Source organism: Cucurbita pepo, chromosome 3 (assembly GCF_057944985.1).
Source record: "Cucurbita pepo subsp. pepo isolate OVF chromosome 3, ASM5794498v1, whole genome shotgun sequence".
Classification (NCBI taxonomy): Eukaryota; Viridiplantae; Streptophyta; class Magnoliopsida; order Cucurbitales; family Cucurbitaceae; genus Cucurbita; species Cucurbita pepo.
The window spans coordinates 14,339,906-14,356,829 of record NC_141800.1 but is presented as its reverse complement, the minus strand read 5'-3'; the positions used below and the strand labels follow the sequence as shown (position 1 = coordinate 14,356,829).

The following is a 16,924-nucleotide window of genomic DNA, read 5'->3' as shown; positions in this document are numbered from 1 at the left end:
GTTCATTGGAAATATTTTAAACAACTATCCTAGCTTTGGTCCTTCGGCCTCTATTGCCACCCTGTCATTTGTATAAGAAGTTCCTTATCTTTATCTTAAAAATAAGAGTAACACGTGTCTTAAGTATTTTTAAAAATATTTAGTAAGTAACGCTACTATTAGAGTCAGACAATGATTACACAAGTAATCATGGCCTTAAATTTTGTTTTCTAGTCAAGACATAAATTGGATGTGTAGTGATTCTCTACATGTGGACTCTCTAGGGGGCGTATACGTACTCCTTAGGCCTTCTCTTTAACTAGGGAATGCTCGCAATGTTAGAGCCACAGAAGGAAGAGTCTGCATAATATCATAGACATTCATAGATATTATTAAATGGAATGAACGGAATGAACTCTTTATCCATATAGTGGAAGCATTGGTAACTGTTTTGATTTTATTAAGAATTAAAAGAAAACAATAAATATGAGTAAGAACTCTACCTTTGTAGAAACCTTTACTGTCAGAACTCAGTAGAAATTTTCTTCTACATTCCACAATATCTTCCTTTCTATCACTCGAACACAAAGTAGAGACTTGTAGTAACCTCTTGAAAGAAAATCACGAAGGGATGGGAGAATGACAATTTCAAAAGAATGACCGTTCATGAGGGGATTGACGAACCATTCTCAAAGTGTGAGATCTTCCTCTCTATGAAAGGAACATAGGCCGAGATTTGAGGGAGCCTCATGATGAATGGATTGGAGAATGAAGAGATTGTGGCGGCACAATCAGCCAAAGACAACAAAAACGAACATGAAGAGACGGCAAAACTCCAATTCGATCGTTGATGAGGCTTAGATATGAAACCACAAGGAAGATTGTAACACAGTGGGGTGAGATTTGAGGAAGTTGGTCGGTGAGGATTTTATGTTTTGTTGTCCATCGGTGATTGTGCATAGTATATATTCATCCATCAAAATTTATTATAGAATAGCATTAACTAATTTATATTGCCATTTTATTTTATTCCACACTTTGAAACATTATTTATTGGAGCATAATTATTTCCATACAAAGCATCACTCAAAGAGAGGCTCCTTTTTAGTTAATCATTGGCCAACTTTTGCATATGGGTTTGGGATGGTAATTTGACATGAGTGGCCACTCCAATGGCTTGAAGAAACCTAATAACATACCAACCAGGATCATATTGCCACCATTCAATCCCCATCCTAGCTGAATACTCAAAAGCATGGTGGTTATTGTGCCAACCTTCTCCAAATAGAAGCAAACTCACCCACCTACGGAGGAAAACACAAAATGTGTATATATATATTATCATGAAACAAAAACTCATGCAATGAATTAACTTTGATCATCTGAGTATTGACATAAAGATTGACCTAAGATACATACCAATTATTTCGTGATAAATCGTTTGTTTTCCATGGTCGTTTTCCCCACATATGACATACCGAATTCACAAAGAATGTTGCATGTTGAATCATTACAGTTCTCACACACTGTTTAACAAAAAAAAAAAAAAAAAAAAAAAAAAAAAAAAAAAAAATAGTGAGTTACATTTTTTTTATCTCATATTTCCAATAAAAACAATATCTATTTATTTATTTAGTAAAGATTTTAAAGCTTATGAATGAGTCAGAGTAGTGTTATTTAATGAAATTGAATTCGTTGTTCAAAGTTTAACAAAATTAGTATGACTTATAAATTTGTAGCTAAAAGGAATTAAGCAAATAAAGATAGAGGTATTTTTTCTTTTACCGTTCCCCAAATGAAGAAAGGAGTGCCTCCAATGCTGTAAAGTATGACCGCAACAGCAATTGGATGAAGTAAATAGGTTTTGTGAAGAAACCTGTAGAATGTTTGCTTCTCCAAATCCGTAGCATTTTCCCATTTTCGATGTTTCGGAATTATTTCATTAGCGCTTCGATCCCTCTTATGAAGAAACCATGTAAAATGACTAAACCAAAATCCTTTAATTGGACTATGTGGATCTTTTGCAGTATCGACGTATTGATGATGATATCTATGTGTGCTCACCCAAAAGATTGGATCACCCTAATATAAAAAAATTATTAAAAATATTTGAAAGATAATATATATCTTCATGTGCTTTTAACACAAAATTGTTTTTAAATCCATCATGAACGTATCTAATTTGTCACTTTTAATAACAAAAGAATAAAATGTATCAACTATCAAACCTGAAGTGCATGAACTCCGCAGTAAGCAAACAAGTATTCAAGCAATTTGGGAATTTTGAAACTCTTATGTGAAAGATTTCGATGATACGAAATAGTGATGCCAAAAAGACCTGTGATAATATATAAGATAAGACAAATCGAAATTGCACTCCAACTAATTTGGAAGGGTGCAAAAATACAGAAAAAATGTATAAAGAACATAACGAAAGGCGGTTTTATCTTTGGAAATGACATTCGCTTTACGCCTCTATTTTGTTCTTTTGATGCATCCATTAGAGTGGGATTCCTTTAGTTGAGGAGGCTTCACCACCCTTTGCATATGCATTTATAGTGCAACTTTTAGGTCACACCCTAATAATATAGGGCTCTTCCAACCAAATAAATGTATAGGTTATTTAAGTGCAATATATCAACTTCAAAATCGTCCAATATTATATTTCATTACGAAAAAAATAGATAAATGCATACCCATATGGTATTATTATTATTATTATTATTATTATTAATAAGCATAATAATGGTATGTATTATAAGTTATTACCACTATTACTATTACCACTATTATTGACCTTAACTTTACTTGAATCAGGGTCTATTAGTGAGTTTTCGTAAAATTTGGACATTTCAACAAAAGCGGAAATATAAGTTAGACAGGGTATGCTTCGTCTCGATAAGTAGTCACATGACTTTTATGCAAGTAATACTTGTAGGGATCACTAGGATGTGCTAGCATGGGAGCATATTTTACCTTAGGTGATTAGAATATGCATGGTTAGCACTTAAATGGGAAAATCAAAATAAGAATACGATGCATGTTATAAAATATTACGAAAATACCCCTAGTTTGGAATTAAGAGATGCATGTTGTTTTTCATGCTTTCAACCGAGCTAGGAAGGAAATATGCTGGTTAGAACTCAAGTAAGATAATTTGGTTGAGTAAGTTAGGCATGTTATGAATAATTATCAAAATGCCCCTAAATCGAAATTTTGAGACTTGTCTATATGTTTTTTGTTCCGATAGAGTGGAGCTAGGAATGTGCTAGAAAACTGTGCTGTCATAGAGCGTGTCGACTTGAAACATCAATTATATTCGTAGTTTGTGGGTTGTCATTGAAATTCATTTGTACCCTACTCTCGTCCCCCTTTGTAAATAACGTTTAGCTTGAATGTAGTTGTTTTAGTTGAGAAGGCTTCACCGTTTCTGTCACGTGTTTATAGTGCAACTTTTAGGTCATAATGTAATAATTTAAGGCTCTTCTAACTTAATGTATAGGTTATTTAAGTGCAATATACCTGCTACAAAATCGTCAAATATGATTAAATACATATCTGTATATAATAATAATAGTAATATTATTAATAACAATAATAATAATAATTGGAGTTTTGAGACTCGCTTTCCTTGTCTGTAATGTGATGTAATACTCGAAGACTAATTGGAAGTGAATTATATAAACAATACATAAAATCTTAGATATTTACATCAATAACTTAACTTAATTGAATTCCTCATCAAAATTAAATTATGAAAATTATACTGTAACTCACATTTTCCATTTGTATTTCTAAAAACCAAAAATTAGAAGAAAAAAAAATTAATAATTAAAATTTAGAAAAGTTATCTAGATTTAGATTGAGAAGGCAAGAAGTTGGACCCAATATAAAATGGAGTTTCCTAGGCATACATGTTTCATCCCAATTTGGCAATTTGGAGCCAACTAGAATATTTATATTCTGATGACTCGAGCTCGATTTCTGGTCTGAACCGACATTGTTTTGATACATTCATACCCATTCCTATAATTTTAGACTCTTTGGCACCGTTTCTGACATTTATGGAGGTTAGTATGCCTATCCAATTCAAATTATTTGGATGAGTTGTCAACTAGGTGGAATTAGATTTCATGGAGCAATTTTAAGCTAGCAATAAGGGTTTAGGGCCAAGTAAGTGATTTTACTATTTGTTTCGTTGGATGACTTGTATGTTGTATGAATGACGTGTGTCATGTCACTCCTACACGTATCATGTTTTATTATTGCTTGAGAGGTGTTATATTATGTTAAGGCTATTATATTAGTTATGTCAAAATAGTTGCATTTTCATTTTATTTGTAGCCTTAGTTCACGACTTTCAATTTCACTATTCTATTGGTATTTACTTTTTATTCAAAATGAATTTGCAAAGGTTTAAGTTCATGACATCATTTACGTGTAAATATTAATAAATGAATTTTTGCACATACTTAACATATCATACGTGTAGTGGTGACTTTGTTTTAGTAGTAAAATTTAGGTCATTAGTTGGTATTAGAGCTTTTCTATATGGTTTCGTAATTGTACCCCGATCCATTTTTCTTATATGTAATAAACTTGAACAACAGTGTCATGTAAGTTGGATTTTATTTAATCTTGGTGTTGTTTGTTTGTTTTTATTTCGATTTAAATTTTATCGATTTTCATCTTATATTTTATTTTTATTTGATTCCGTCTTCATTTTTTTAGTCACAGTTTGAGATTTCAAGCCTAAAAAATTGGGTCATGAAAAATTGATTTCAGAAGAGTCAAGTTTTAGTTATGTAGACCTTTTACTAGGATAGAGAGTCATACACCTATGAGACTCAGATCAACAACACGTCTCGCCTTGACTACGTATGCAGTGTAACATTACTTAGTAGTTTATAATATGTTGTAAGACCTATAACAATTTGATGTTTGTATTGGGTTACATGGTAGTATGATTACGTTTTAGAGTATTAAATAGTGAACGTTTACTCTTTATGTCGAGTGGATCTGAGTTGTAGAGTTTTGATATGGTGATGAGGTCGAAAGGGGTCACGTGATAGCACACTGGCCTTAGGGAGATAGAGATGTGATGTTGTAGAGTGCATAATGTCCAATCCTTAGGGATGGCCACGAGATATCTTAAGGCTCGATACGAGATGAGGTATCTATGACCCAGCCTCCCGTGACCATAGTTCTGGATGCCAAGCAGCCTCCATGGAGACCACATAGTAGGCTTAAACAAATAACATGCCTCGGTGCTGACAACAATGTAGGCTTAGACAATATTGTTCATTCACGTAAAAGTGACCACCATAGGAATTAAACACCCCTCAAGTAAACAACTACCTCAAGTGAGTTTGGGTTCGGTTGGCAAGTCAAGAGATAAGATTCACCAACGTTGAGAGAGGAGCTATGTAAGTCAAGGCGGCAAGGTTTTGGTTGGAGTCTTCGGGAGATAAGTTCAAGTTTATGGACCTCCAAGAACGTGATGTGCGCGATATACCACTTATGAGTTACGAGGTGAAGGATATTTTTGTTGAAAGATCACCCAAGAGACGACAAGTTCTTTCGAGCTTGAGTGGGGAGGTCCAAGCCTAATAGTAGCCTGTGGTTATCTAGATTGTGTGACAAGCATGTTCACTAAGACAAGGATGTAGAATCATCAACGTAGACTAGTGTACCTTGGAGTCACATGTATTTACATTCTCTGACACCAGGCATCCCTATACGTCTGACAGCGACATTGCAAGAAGAGACCATGACATGTGCCTAGGATAGTAGTATTTTATTTTCTTAGACTTAAGATAGTATAGGGTGTTTTTACTTTTAGTGTTTTAATTATTTTATTTATTATTTCTTTTATGTTGTTTTAAGATGTTTCCGAACACGTAAATCCATGCCAGTATTTTAAGATGAAGTTTTAAACGTCTAATTCCACGTAAGAGTATAGATGATGACAATAATGACTTTAAGTTAATAGAAATCTAGGGTCCTTTAGATAATCAGAATATAAACACAAAAACATACAAATTCGTAATGTAAATTTATGCATAAAATTTTATTATAATTGTAGCAACAATTTATATTGGCATTTCTTTTATTTCACATTATTCCATATTATTTTTAGAAGCATAATTATTTCCATGTAATACATCACTTAAAGAAAGGCTTCTCTTAGTTAATCATTGGCCAACTTTTGCATATGGGTTTGAGATGGCAATTTGACATGAGTAGCCACTCCAATGGCTTCAAGAACCCTAATAACATACCAACCGGGATCATATTGCCACCATTCAATGCCCAACCTAGCTGAATATTCAAAGGCATGGTGGTTATTGTGCCAACCTTCTCCAAATGCAACCAAACTTATCAACCTATGGAAAATAAAACCCACAAAAGTTTTAATAAACAACAAACATATAACTCTATTATTAATATAAACATTGATTACTTAATAAATATAAACTTCAATAATTATTTAATAGTATTGTTATATATCCATAAAAATAATCATGTTAAATTTAACATTGAGTTTAATTTTTCGTATTTTCAATTGTCCAAATTTGTACCTGTACTTGTAAATAATTTTAAATAAAATTTAAATTTAGTGGCTCTAACTTTGTTTAAACTATTTTAAAAGTTTATTGGATGTATTAGAGTACTAAAATTAATAATAATTATATTGCATGTTTTGGGTTAAAAGTTATTTAAATTGATAAGTTGATACAATACGTTAGTAATTTTGATACGTAGTTAAAAGTTTCATATAACTTAATCAATAGGATACGAATCACTATCTTAAAAGTTGATGATTCAATCTTTCGTTCTTATTCAGTATAAATGCTCATGCAATAATTAATTTGATCATTTGAGTATTGTAACAAAGATGGACACAAGATAGCACCTACCCATTATTTCTAGATAAGTCGTTTGTTTTCCATGGTTGCTTTCCCCACGTATGACATACTGAATTCACTAAGAATGTTGCGTGTAAAACAATTACGATTCTCACACACTGTCAAACAAAATGAATAATATATCACATTTTATAGTCCAAATTTCTAATAATAACACTATCAAGTTTATTTTTTCTTAAAAAAAAAAATTCACATATCTTAGCTTCTAAACTATGTAATATTTAGGTTTATCGGGTTATAGTTAATTACCAAAAATTGAAAGATAATAAGTAAAATAACCGGAAGGATTATTTGATCAAATTGAAATCATTTTGTAAAGTTATTTATCGAATTATCATAACATATAAAATCGTAACTTAAAAGGAAATAAACAAATGAAGATAGAGGTGTTTTTTTTGTTACCATTCCCCAAATGAAGAAAGGAGCGCCTCCAATGCTGTAAAGTATGGCTGCAAGAGCAATTGGATGAAGTAAATATGTTTTGTGAAGAAACCTATAGAATGTTTGCTTCTTCAAATCTGTAACATTTTCCCATTTTCGATGCCTTGGAATCATTTCATTAACGTTTTGATCGCTCTTCTGAAGATACCAAGTAAGATGACTAAACCAAAATCCTTTAATCGGGCTATGTGGATCTGTTGGAGTATCAACATATTGATGATGATATCTATGTATGCTCACCCAATAAATTGGATCACCCTATCAACAAACATTTTGATATGGTTTAGAACTAATCAGATCCATGATTAATTTGAGACTTATAATATTAGAAGAATAAAGTTTGTCAATTATTAAACCTGAAGTGCATGAAGTCCGCAGTAAGCAAGCAAGTATTCGAGCCATTTGGGAAGTTTGAAAGTCTTATGTGTAAGATTTCGGTGATATGAAATAGTGATGCCAAAGAGACTTGTGATAATATATAAAGCAAAACAAATCGAAATAGCACTCAAATTGATTTGAAATGGTGCGAAAAGACAGAAAAAATGTATAAAGAAACTAACAAAAAGAAATTTTTTCTTTATCTTGGGCCATTTTCTCTTCCAAATTGACTTTGGCTTCACAATTATATTTTGTTCTCTTGACGCATCCATTGGGGTGGGATTGCTTTAGTTGAGGAGGCTTCACCACCACCCCTTGCATGCATATGCATTTATAGTGCTCCTTTTAAATCGCAATGTAATAATTTAAGGCTCTTCCAACAAATGTATACATTATTTAAATGCAATATACCAACTACAAATTTAATATTGATTATGAAAAGATGGATAAGTGCATAGCTATATATAATAATAATAATAGTAATATTATTAATATCAATAATAATCATAATTTATCATACATTTAAAATTAGTCAATAATGCACACTATTCAAATATAACGATCCTAGATTTTTACTAGCTTAAAGTCGCTATCGTTATCATAACTTATATTTTTATGCAAAATTAAACCTTTAAACTTCATCATAAAACATTGTCATGAAATTACATGTTCAAAAGAATCTTTAAAACAATGTAAAGAAATACTAACTAAAAAAAGTAAAATATTTAAAGTAAAAACAACATATACTAACTTAAGACTAAGAAAATAAAATACAACTATTTTATGCACGTGTCATGGTCTCTACTTGCGATGTCGTCGTCAGTGGTACAAGAGTGTCTTGTCTTTACCTGAAATAGAAGTAGCACACAGCTTGGGGTCAGAGAATGCAAACACATGTAAATCATGATTAGGGATCTATGGTAAAAACCACCATAGGGGTGGCCTCCAGTCTGGATAAAATTGGATGTGTAGAACTTTTCTACACACGATCCACACGTGCAAGCGTGAGTCCCCAGGCGATTCGCACCTCTTGGACCAATCATAGTCAAGCTAGCTGTCCATAGCGATGTCCAGAGGTCAGCAGACCTCGAGTGTCATGCGAGGCATGATGATTATTATCATCGTAGTGTACACATCCGTACTCATCATCATAAATTTGGAAGTATCCCAATGTATATGAACACACAAAATGCATGAGGTGCCTATATCTTTAGATCATTTTTATGACACAAACTTATACATCGTTCACACATTACTCGAAGTAACATGAACACATTGGCCTTCATACATTCACCATCATTAACATTAACTAGGATCGTGTCTTTGAAAACTCGTCATCATAATGCATCGTGACATTTAATACATGTACATCATCTTAATATGGAACATCATCATATTAAGTCATTTCATCATCATACGTCTCACATTATCTTGTTATCATGCATCATCATCGTCATGTCAACATCATGTACATCATATGACAACATCACATTATCATATAATATCATCACATCATCATTTAATATAATCATATAACGTTATCACATCATCATATAACGTCATCACTATAACACACGCTCGACGACAATGCGATTCACACGAGCTACTACTGACGTCACTAATAAATTCTGACAACCAATCATAAATTTCAAAATATTTCCATATACATCCAATAAAACATTTAAAATCACTATCATTTAAAACTTAAATTTTAAACAGCGAAAGCATAAACACACAAAACAGACCCAGACATGGATTCCATGTAGTCTCTAGCCCGCTGGTTTCGCCCTCGGTTGGTCTGCATCATTTAAATCTGGAAAGAAGAGTTATTCATCAAAATACAGAAAAAATGTATAAAAAACATAACAAAAAGCCGTCTTATTTTTGGAAATGACATCGGCTTCACAACTCTATTTTGTTATCTTGATGCATCCATTAGTGTGGGATTCCTTTAATTGAGGAGGCTTCACCACCCTTTGCATATGCATTTATGGTGCAACTTTTAAGCCACAATGTAATAATATAAGGCTCTTCCACCCAAATAAATGTATAGGTTATTTAAGTGTAATATACCAACTTCAATAATAATAATAATAATAATAATTGCCATTCGAGTTCTAGCTGGTATCTGAGGTAATTAGTTATTAAATGGAGAGCTAACATGTGGGTGGACCAATCTAAGGAGTTGGGTTTGAATATTTTACCCAACGCCACCCAACCTATGGCCCCTTAGTTTTAATGTTAGTGAGTTTCAAATTGGTAATATCATTTATGGCTTATAAAATAGCTAACTCGTACCGTCCATTAAGAATAATCAATCTCCATATCCATATCCGTTAACGTAGAGCCATTTTTTTTGGCTGAACATCCTTCACAAAAGCTCTTCAAAACGTTACTCTGTGCTGATTTGGACTTTCAATTGCGAGAATCGGTCGAGAATAAAGTAAGAGCTAGAGGTATGATTTATGGGTTTAAGAATACCAATTTTGTTTTGACCTAAGAATTTTTTATTCTAATTTAGCAGATTACTTTGAATAGATATTGTGAAGAAAGCTAGGGAAAGAAAATGCTTGGAAGATCATTAAAAGTACAAATTCAAGAAATACCTATTTGGAATGTATTTATCATTTTTCTATAGTTAACAAAATTGAATAAAATTGAATTTTGTTAAATTCTAGAGTTCTATAGAAAACGATACAAAAATCGTAAGAATTTCATGAAAAAGAAGGAAATCTTGAATTTCTAAAAAAAAATGTTTGACATTCATATGGAAGTACGTTCATAGAAGAATGAACTCACATCGTAGAACTTGAAAATTCAAAAGAAAAAAATATGGTGCACAAATTTTTGTTGATGTTTTTGATGCTATCTAATTATACTTTTACTCTAATTAGGACTAATTTGTAAAATTTTTTGAGATTTGGAGCATCGAGTGAGCAGGAATCGGAGCAAGGGATTGCTAATATATGCTAGACGCGTACACTAGGATATTGATCATTATCATGTCTCGCATGACACTCAGGGGTCTGCTGACTTCTAGATGTCATTACGAATAGTTAGCACGATTATGATGGGTCTAGGGGGTGCGAATCGCCTGGAGATCCACGCTCGCACGTGTGGGTCGTGTGTAGGGAAGTACTATACATCAAATTTTGTTCGGACTGGAGACCACCTTTATGATTGTTTTAACGATAGGTCCGTAGATCATGAGTTGCATGTGTTTGCATTCTCTGACCCCAACAGTGGGGTCACTTATTGAACATTTCTTAAAATATTCAAGCGGTGTGCTATTTCTATTTCACGTAAATGCAAGACATCCCTATACGGCTGATAGCAACATTGCAGGAAGAGACTATGACACGTGCATTGGATAATAATATTTTATTTTCTTAGACTTGGGATAGTATAGGACGTTTTTACTTTTAGGGTTTTAATAGTTTTATTTATTATTTCTTTACGTTGTTTTAAGATGTTTTCGAACATGTAAATCTAGGACAATATTTTAAAATGAAGTTTTAAACGTTTAACTCCGTGTAAGAGTATAGATGATGATGACAGTAAAGACTTTAGATTAATAGAAATCTAGAGTCGTTTACATAACTATAATAGGAACACATAATTAAACATACAAACCTCGGATGTCAATTTATGCATAAATTTTTTTTATAATTGTAGCAACTAACATGCATTGGCATTTCTTTTATTTCACATTCTGAAACATTATTTTTAGACGCATATTTATTTTTATATGAAACATCACCTAAAGAAATGCTTCTTTTAGTTAATCTTCGGCCAACTTTTGCATATGGGTTTGGGATGGTAATTTGACATGAGTGGCCACTCCAATGGCTTCAAGAAACCTGATGACATACCAACCAGGGTCATATTGCCACCATTCAATGCCCAACCTAGCTGAGTACTCGAAAGCATGGTGGTTATTGTGCCAACCTTCTCCAAATACAAGAAGACTTATCCACCTATGAATTAAAATAAATAATAATAATGTAGATCATTTTTTGTTTAGAAAAAATAAGATATGAATTATTGAAAATACAAACATTAAATTTAGAAATTTAAATTAATGGAGACCGTTTTTTTTTTTTTTTTTTAAATTTCGAGAAGGTAAAAAAAATAAATTCACTGTTTTTAAATTTTATTAAAAAAGTACAAAGACTATAGAAATTTGAATGTACTAACAAGTCTCAAAATACACCAACTAAAATGATATTTTAATTAAAAAAAATGAATCAATATTGTAGTATTATTCATTGAATCATTACAAGACTACACAGTTTATTGATATTTATTAGATAGATGATCACATTTTTATTTCAACAATAAAAAAAATGATGGAACAAGGTATTAATTTAAATATGTTTTACATTAAAAGTTATGTAAAGTCATGTAAATAGGTAAGTTGGTAAAATAAATTAGTAATTTTAATAGGGATCATAAGATATTAATCATTTTTTTTAAAAGTCACTCGTTCAATCTTCGATGCTTGTCGTAGTTGAACTCAACAAAAAAAAAAAAAAAAAAAAAAAGTTATAATAATAAACAAAGATACTTACCAGTTGTTTCTCGATAAATCATTTGTTTTCCACGGTTGCTTTCCCCATATATGACATACTGAATTCACCATGAATGTTCCGTGTAAAAATATTACACTTCTCACACACTATCATGCAAAAGGAAGAATTTGTCACATTTTGTAGGTCATCTAATAATAACTAATATCTACTTTATTTATTTTTTAAAAAGGTTGAAAATAATCTCATATTTATCATATGTAACCAAGGAATTAAGCAAATGACAATGGAGGTAAGTTCTTTTACCATTCCCCAAATGAAGTAAGGAAAGCCTCCAATACCATAGAGTATGAGTGCAAGAGCAATTGGATGAAGAAAATATGTTTTGTGAATAAACCTATAGAAAGTTTGGTTCTCCAAATCACAAGCATTATCCCATTTTCGATTCGTTCCAAGCATTTCACTTAAGCTTCCATCCCCCGTGTAAAGAAGCCAAATAATATGGCTAGACCAAAATCCTTTTATCGGACTATGTGGATCTTTCTCCGTATCAACAAATTGATGATGATATCTATGCGTGCTCACCCAATTGATTGGATCACCCTAAAATTATATGAAACATTAAAACACAACACATATCTTGATATGGTGTAACAGCAAAAGGAATGGAGTGTGTCAAACCTGAAATGCATGAACTGCACAATAAGCAAACAAGTATTCAAGCCATTTTGGAATTTTAAAACTTTTGTGTGAAAGATTTCGATGATACGAAATAGTGATGCCAAAAAGACCTGTAATAATATATAACGTAAAAGAAATCGAAAGTGCACTCCAATTGATTTGAAATGGCGCAAAAAGGCAAAGAAAATGCAAAAAGAAAAACGTGAACGCCACTTTTTTGTCGATCTTGGTCCATTTTTTCTTCCCAAATGACATTGGAGGCTTCACAATACTCTTTGGTTCTTTTGATGCATCCATTAGAGTGGGGTTGCTCTAGTTGAGGAGGCTTCACCACCACCTCTTGCATGCATATGTATTTATAGTGCAACTTTTAAGTCACAATGTAAAAATTTAAGGCTCTTCCGACTAAATGTATAGCTTATTTAAGTGCAACATACCTACTTCAATATCGTCCAATATTATCTTTCATTACCAAAAAATAGATAAATGCATACCCATATGGTAATATTATTATTATTATTATTATTGTTATTATTATTAATAACATAATAATCACAATGTATTATACATTATTACCACGGTTACTATTACTGACCTTAACTTTACTTGAATCAGGATCTATTAGTGACTTTTCGTAAAATTTGGACATTTTAAAAGTCAAAAATATATGTTAGGGAGAGTATGCTTCATCTCGATAAGTAGTCACATGAATTTTATGCAAGTAATACTTGTAGGGATCACTAGGATGTACTAACAGGTGAGCATATTTTACCTTAGGTGATTATAATATGCATGGTTAACATTTAAATGGGAAAATCATAATAAGAATACGATGCATGTTATGAAAAATTACGAAAATACCCCTATTTTGGAGTTAAGAGATGCATGTTGTTTTTCATGCTTTCGGCCGAGCTATGAAGGAAATATGCTTGTTAGAACTCAAGTAAGACAATTTAGTTGAGTAAGTTAGGCATGTTATGAATAATTATCAAAATGCCCCCAAAATCGAGGTTTTAAGACCTATCTATATGCTTTTTGTTCCGATAGAGTGGAGGTAGGGATGTACTTGAAAACTATGCTGCCATAGAGGGTGTCTACCCTATTTGTAGTTTGTGGGTTTCATTGAAATTCATTTGTACCCTACTCTTGTTCCCTTTTGTAAATAACATGAAACAACACCTATTTTTTAATGTTTACTTCTTGCACATGTGTTTATAGGGTAACTTTTAGGTCATAATGTAATAATTCAAGGCTCTTCTAACTACATGTATAGGTTATTCAAGTGCAATATACCTGCTACCAAATCTTCAAATATGATCGTACATATCCGTATATAATAATAATAGTAATATTATTAATAACAGTAATAATAATAATTTATTATACATTAATTGAATTCCTCATCATGAAAATTATACTGTTAACTCACATTTTCCATTTGTATTTGTAAAAACCAAAAATTAGAAAGAAAAATAATAATAATGACAATTTAAAAAAGTTAGTAGACAGTCCCAACAACTACTCTGTTTCATCTCAGTTTGGCAATTTGGAGCCAACCAGAAAATTCATATTCTGACGGCTCCAGCTCGATTTCTAGTCTGAGCCAACTTTGTCTTGATACATTCATGCCCTTCCCTATAATTCATATTCAGTATAAAGATGAGTTGTCCACCCGGTGGAATTAGGTCAACCAAGTAAGTGGTTATAGTGTTTGTTTCGTTGGATGACTTGTATGTTTTATGAATGACATGTGCCCTATCACTCCTACACGTATCATGTTTTATTATTGCTTGACAGGTGTTATATTATGTTAATGTTATTATATTAGTTAGGTTAGATAGGGCTTTCAATTTCACTATTCTATTGGTATTTATTTTTATTCGAAATGAATTTGTGAAGGTTTAAGTCCACGATGTAAATATTAATAAAGGAATGTTCACACATATTTGGCACGTCATTGTAGTGGTGATTTTGTTTTAGGTGTAAAAATTGGGTCATTAGTATTAGAGTTTTTCTATTTCCTTTAATGTTGATGTTGCTTGTTTATTTTTATTTCGATTTAAATTTTATCAACTTTCATCTTATATTTTATTTTTATTTGATTTCGTCTTCGTCTCTTTAGTCACGATTTGAGATTCGAAAACTAAAAAATTGGGTCATGACAAATTGATTTCACAAAAGTCAAGTTTTAGGTTATGTAGACTTTTAACTAAGATAGAGAGTCGTACACCTCAGAGAATCAAATCAACAACACGCCTCGCTTTGACCATGTATGCAGTTTATAATATGTTGTAAGACCTCTAACAATTTGATGTTTGTATTGGATTACGTGGTAGTTATGATTACGTGATAGAGCGTTAAATAGTGAACGTTTACAGTTTATGTCGATGTTGGATTTGAGTTATAGAGTTTTGATGTTGGATCCGAGTTATAGAGTTTCAATACGGTGATGAGGTCGAAAGGGGTCACATGATAGCACAGTAGCCTTAGAAACGAGTAAATGTCGATGATGCAACTTCGTAAACTGGTCTTGGAAGAGATCAGAGACTACGTAGGTAGATGGTTTAGCATGAACAACTTCTATTTAGTGCAGAAACGGGTCAAGGTCGACGTCGCGACATTGTAAACCAGTCTTGACAAGGGACTAGGGACTACATGGGTAGATGATCAATTAGGAATCAATTGGAACTTCGTATAGACCAAAGAAAAGTCGTGGGAATCTACTAGGAGAAGGAAGCAATGAGATACTACAAATAGGTTGCTTACTGAGTATAACTTTATACTCACCCTGTTTTTCCTTTCTTTTTCAAGTACCACTCGAGGTGGGAAGGTGTTCGGGAGCTACACTGCCACGGAGGGGTGTCGTTTCAAAGCGTCAGTCTATTTTCACATTTAGAGTCTTTTGTATTTTGTTTTATATTTGTATTTCTCATTCAACATCGTCCTATAGTTAAATTTAATCTTTTATTAAATTTTGGTGTTGTTGACTTCTTTTTCTTGTTTTAAATTTTAACGGAATTTTTTTATTCTACTTTTCTTTCTTTTATTTTTGTTTGTTCTAGCCTTCGTCTTTTTGGTCAAAGTCCGAGTTTTGAAGCCTTGAAAATTAGGTCATGACAATAACACATTACGAGAGCTAGTCTAAATAAATGCATATGACTTATACAAGGATCATCTACACCCAAATAGCCTGTACTTAACTTATATGAGTTTTAGTACTCGAACAAGCTATATGCGATAGGGAGTCTCCTATGAGAAAATGAGAAAAAGAAATAAAGAAAGAAAAGGAAAAGAGAGAAAGAAAAGGGAGGTTTAGGGTTATTGAGAGAGTTGAAATCCACTTCAAACGGACAGGTTGACGTCGTAATTTTTCCAGAATTTCCTTCGCAAGAATTTCTCATTAGCTTTGGGAGCACCATTCTCGATGTTGATTTGTTTAAATACCTCAAGAATGAAAGAAGAACCAAAAGGTAAGTCTTTTATGCTCTTGATTTTGCTTTTTCTTTCTTGGAATTAAGTTCTGAATTTTTAATATGTTGATATTGGAGGAATTTTGCACCAGTTTTATGAAGGAAGCCCTGGTTGATTCAGGTTGGAAGATGGTGTTATGATAAATGTCAATAAACTTAAAATTTTGGTAAGTTTTTAGTTTTTGACTCTATTTAGACTCTTATTTCTTATTGTGACTAACTAAAAATTATGAGAAAAATATCTTAGTAAGGACGGATTAAAAGCCTACAAGTTTCATCAAGAAACTAAGGTAATTCGAGTTGTGTAGAAAAAGTTATGAAAATTCAAATAAAATAGAAAAGAAACTAGTTTGCAAAGAAAATCGTGCAACTCCCGAGTGAGGAATATGAGGTCTGTCGGATCTGGATACCGATTAGATAAACACTTGCAACCCAGTTTTCAATGCAGGCCAGTACCCTGAATCCTCCACGAATCAAACCCGCTAACACACGAACCATCCTCTCATTCGGCCTAGAC

General features: G+C 32.3%; 3 protein-coding genes and 1 long non-coding RNA gene across 4 annotated transcripts; 1 reads left to right on the top strand and 3 right to left on the bottom strand.

Moving 5' to 3' along the window:
- Window positions 1–978: 978 nt before the first annotated feature.
- On the bottom strand, window positions 979–2,503 carry LOC111791870 (palmitoyl-monogalactosyldiacylglycerol delta-7 desaturase, chloroplastic-like). The gene is made up of 4 exons (XM_023673372.2): window positions 2,208–2,503; window positions 1,765–2,061; window positions 1,399–1,505; window positions 979–1,283 (listed from the first exon to the last, which is right to left on the bottom strand). Exons 1-4 carry the CDS (start codon window positions 2,478–2,480, stop codon window positions 1,088–1,090), a joined length of 873 nt encoding a protein of 290 aa, XP_023529140.2. The 5' UTR covers window positions 2,481–2,503; the 3' UTR covers window positions 979–1,087.
- Window positions 2,504–6,042: 3,539 nt separating this feature from the next.
- Window positions 6,043–8,081, bottom strand: LOC147793287 (palmitoyl-monogalactosyldiacylglycerol delta-7 desaturase, chloroplastic-like). The gene is made up of 4 exons (XM_087122836.1): window positions 7,706–8,081; window positions 7,311–7,607; window positions 6,900–7,006; window positions 6,043–6,365 (listed from the first exon to the last, which is right to left on the bottom strand). The coding sequence occupies exons 1-4, from the start codon at window positions 7,997–7,999 to the stop codon at window positions 6,170–6,172; spliced, it is 894 nt and encodes a 297-aa protein (XP_086978962.1). The 5' UTR covers window positions 8,000–8,081; the 3' UTR covers window positions 6,043–6,169.
- A 1,940-nt stretch (window positions 8,082–10,021) lies between these two features.
- Window positions 10,022–10,999, top strand: LOC147793286 (uncharacterized). The gene is made up of 2 exons (XR_015420240.1): window positions 10,022–10,183; window positions 10,646–10,999. It is a non-coding gene; the product is annotated as an uncharacterized LOC147793286 (long non-coding RNA).
- Window positions 11,000–11,508: 509 nt separating this feature from the next.
- LOC111790271 (palmitoyl-monogalactosyldiacylglycerol delta-7 desaturase, chloroplastic-like) lies at window positions 11,509–13,238 on the bottom strand. Its single transcript, XM_023671136.2, has 4 exons — window positions 12,938–13,238; window positions 12,563–12,859; window positions 12,299–12,405; window positions 11,509–11,704 (listed from the first exon to the last, which is right to left on the bottom strand). The coding sequence occupies exons 1-4, from the start codon at window positions 13,232–13,234 to the stop codon at window positions 11,509–11,511; spliced, it is 897 nt and encodes a 298-aa protein (XP_023526904.1). The 5' UTR covers window positions 13,235–13,238.
- Window positions 13,239–16,924: the final 3,686 nt, after the last annotated feature.

Coding starts and splice junctions, on each gene's coding strand:
- LOC111791870 (XM_023673372.2), bottom strand. CDS start 2,480: ATGGATGCATCAAAAGAACAAAATAGAGGCGTAAAGCGAATGTCATTT. Junction 2,062..2,207: donor GCGGAGTTCATGCACTTCAG/GTTTGATAGTTG, acceptor TTTTTATATTAG/GGTGATCCAATCTTTTGGGT. Junction 1,284..1,398: donor GATTTATCACGAAATAATTG/GTATGTATCTTA, acceptor TTTCCTCCGTAG/GTGGGTGAGTTTGCTTCTAT.
- LOC147793287 (XM_087122836.1), bottom strand. CDS start 7,999: ATGGATGCGTCAAGAGAACAAAATATAATTGTGAAGCCAAAGTCAATT. Junction 7,007..7,310: donor CTTTCTTCATTTGGGGAATG/GTAACAAAAAAA, acceptor TTTGTTTGACAG/TGTGTGAGAATCGTAATTGT. Junction 6,366..6,899: donor GACTTATCTAGAAATAATGG/GTAGGTGCTATC, acceptor TATTTTCCATAG/GTTGATAAGTTTGGTTGCAT.
- LOC111790271 (XM_023671136.2), bottom strand. CDS start 13,234: ATGGATGCATCAAAAGAACCAAAGAGTATTGTGAAGCCTCCAATGTCA. Junction 12,406..12,562: donor CTTACTTCATTTGGGGAATG/GTAAAAGAACTT, acceptor TTTGCATGATAG/TGTGTGAGAAGTGTAATATT. Junction 11,705..12,298: donor GATTTATCGAGAAACAACTG/GTAAGTATCTTT, acceptor TTTAATTCATAG/GTGGATAAGTCTTCTTGTAT.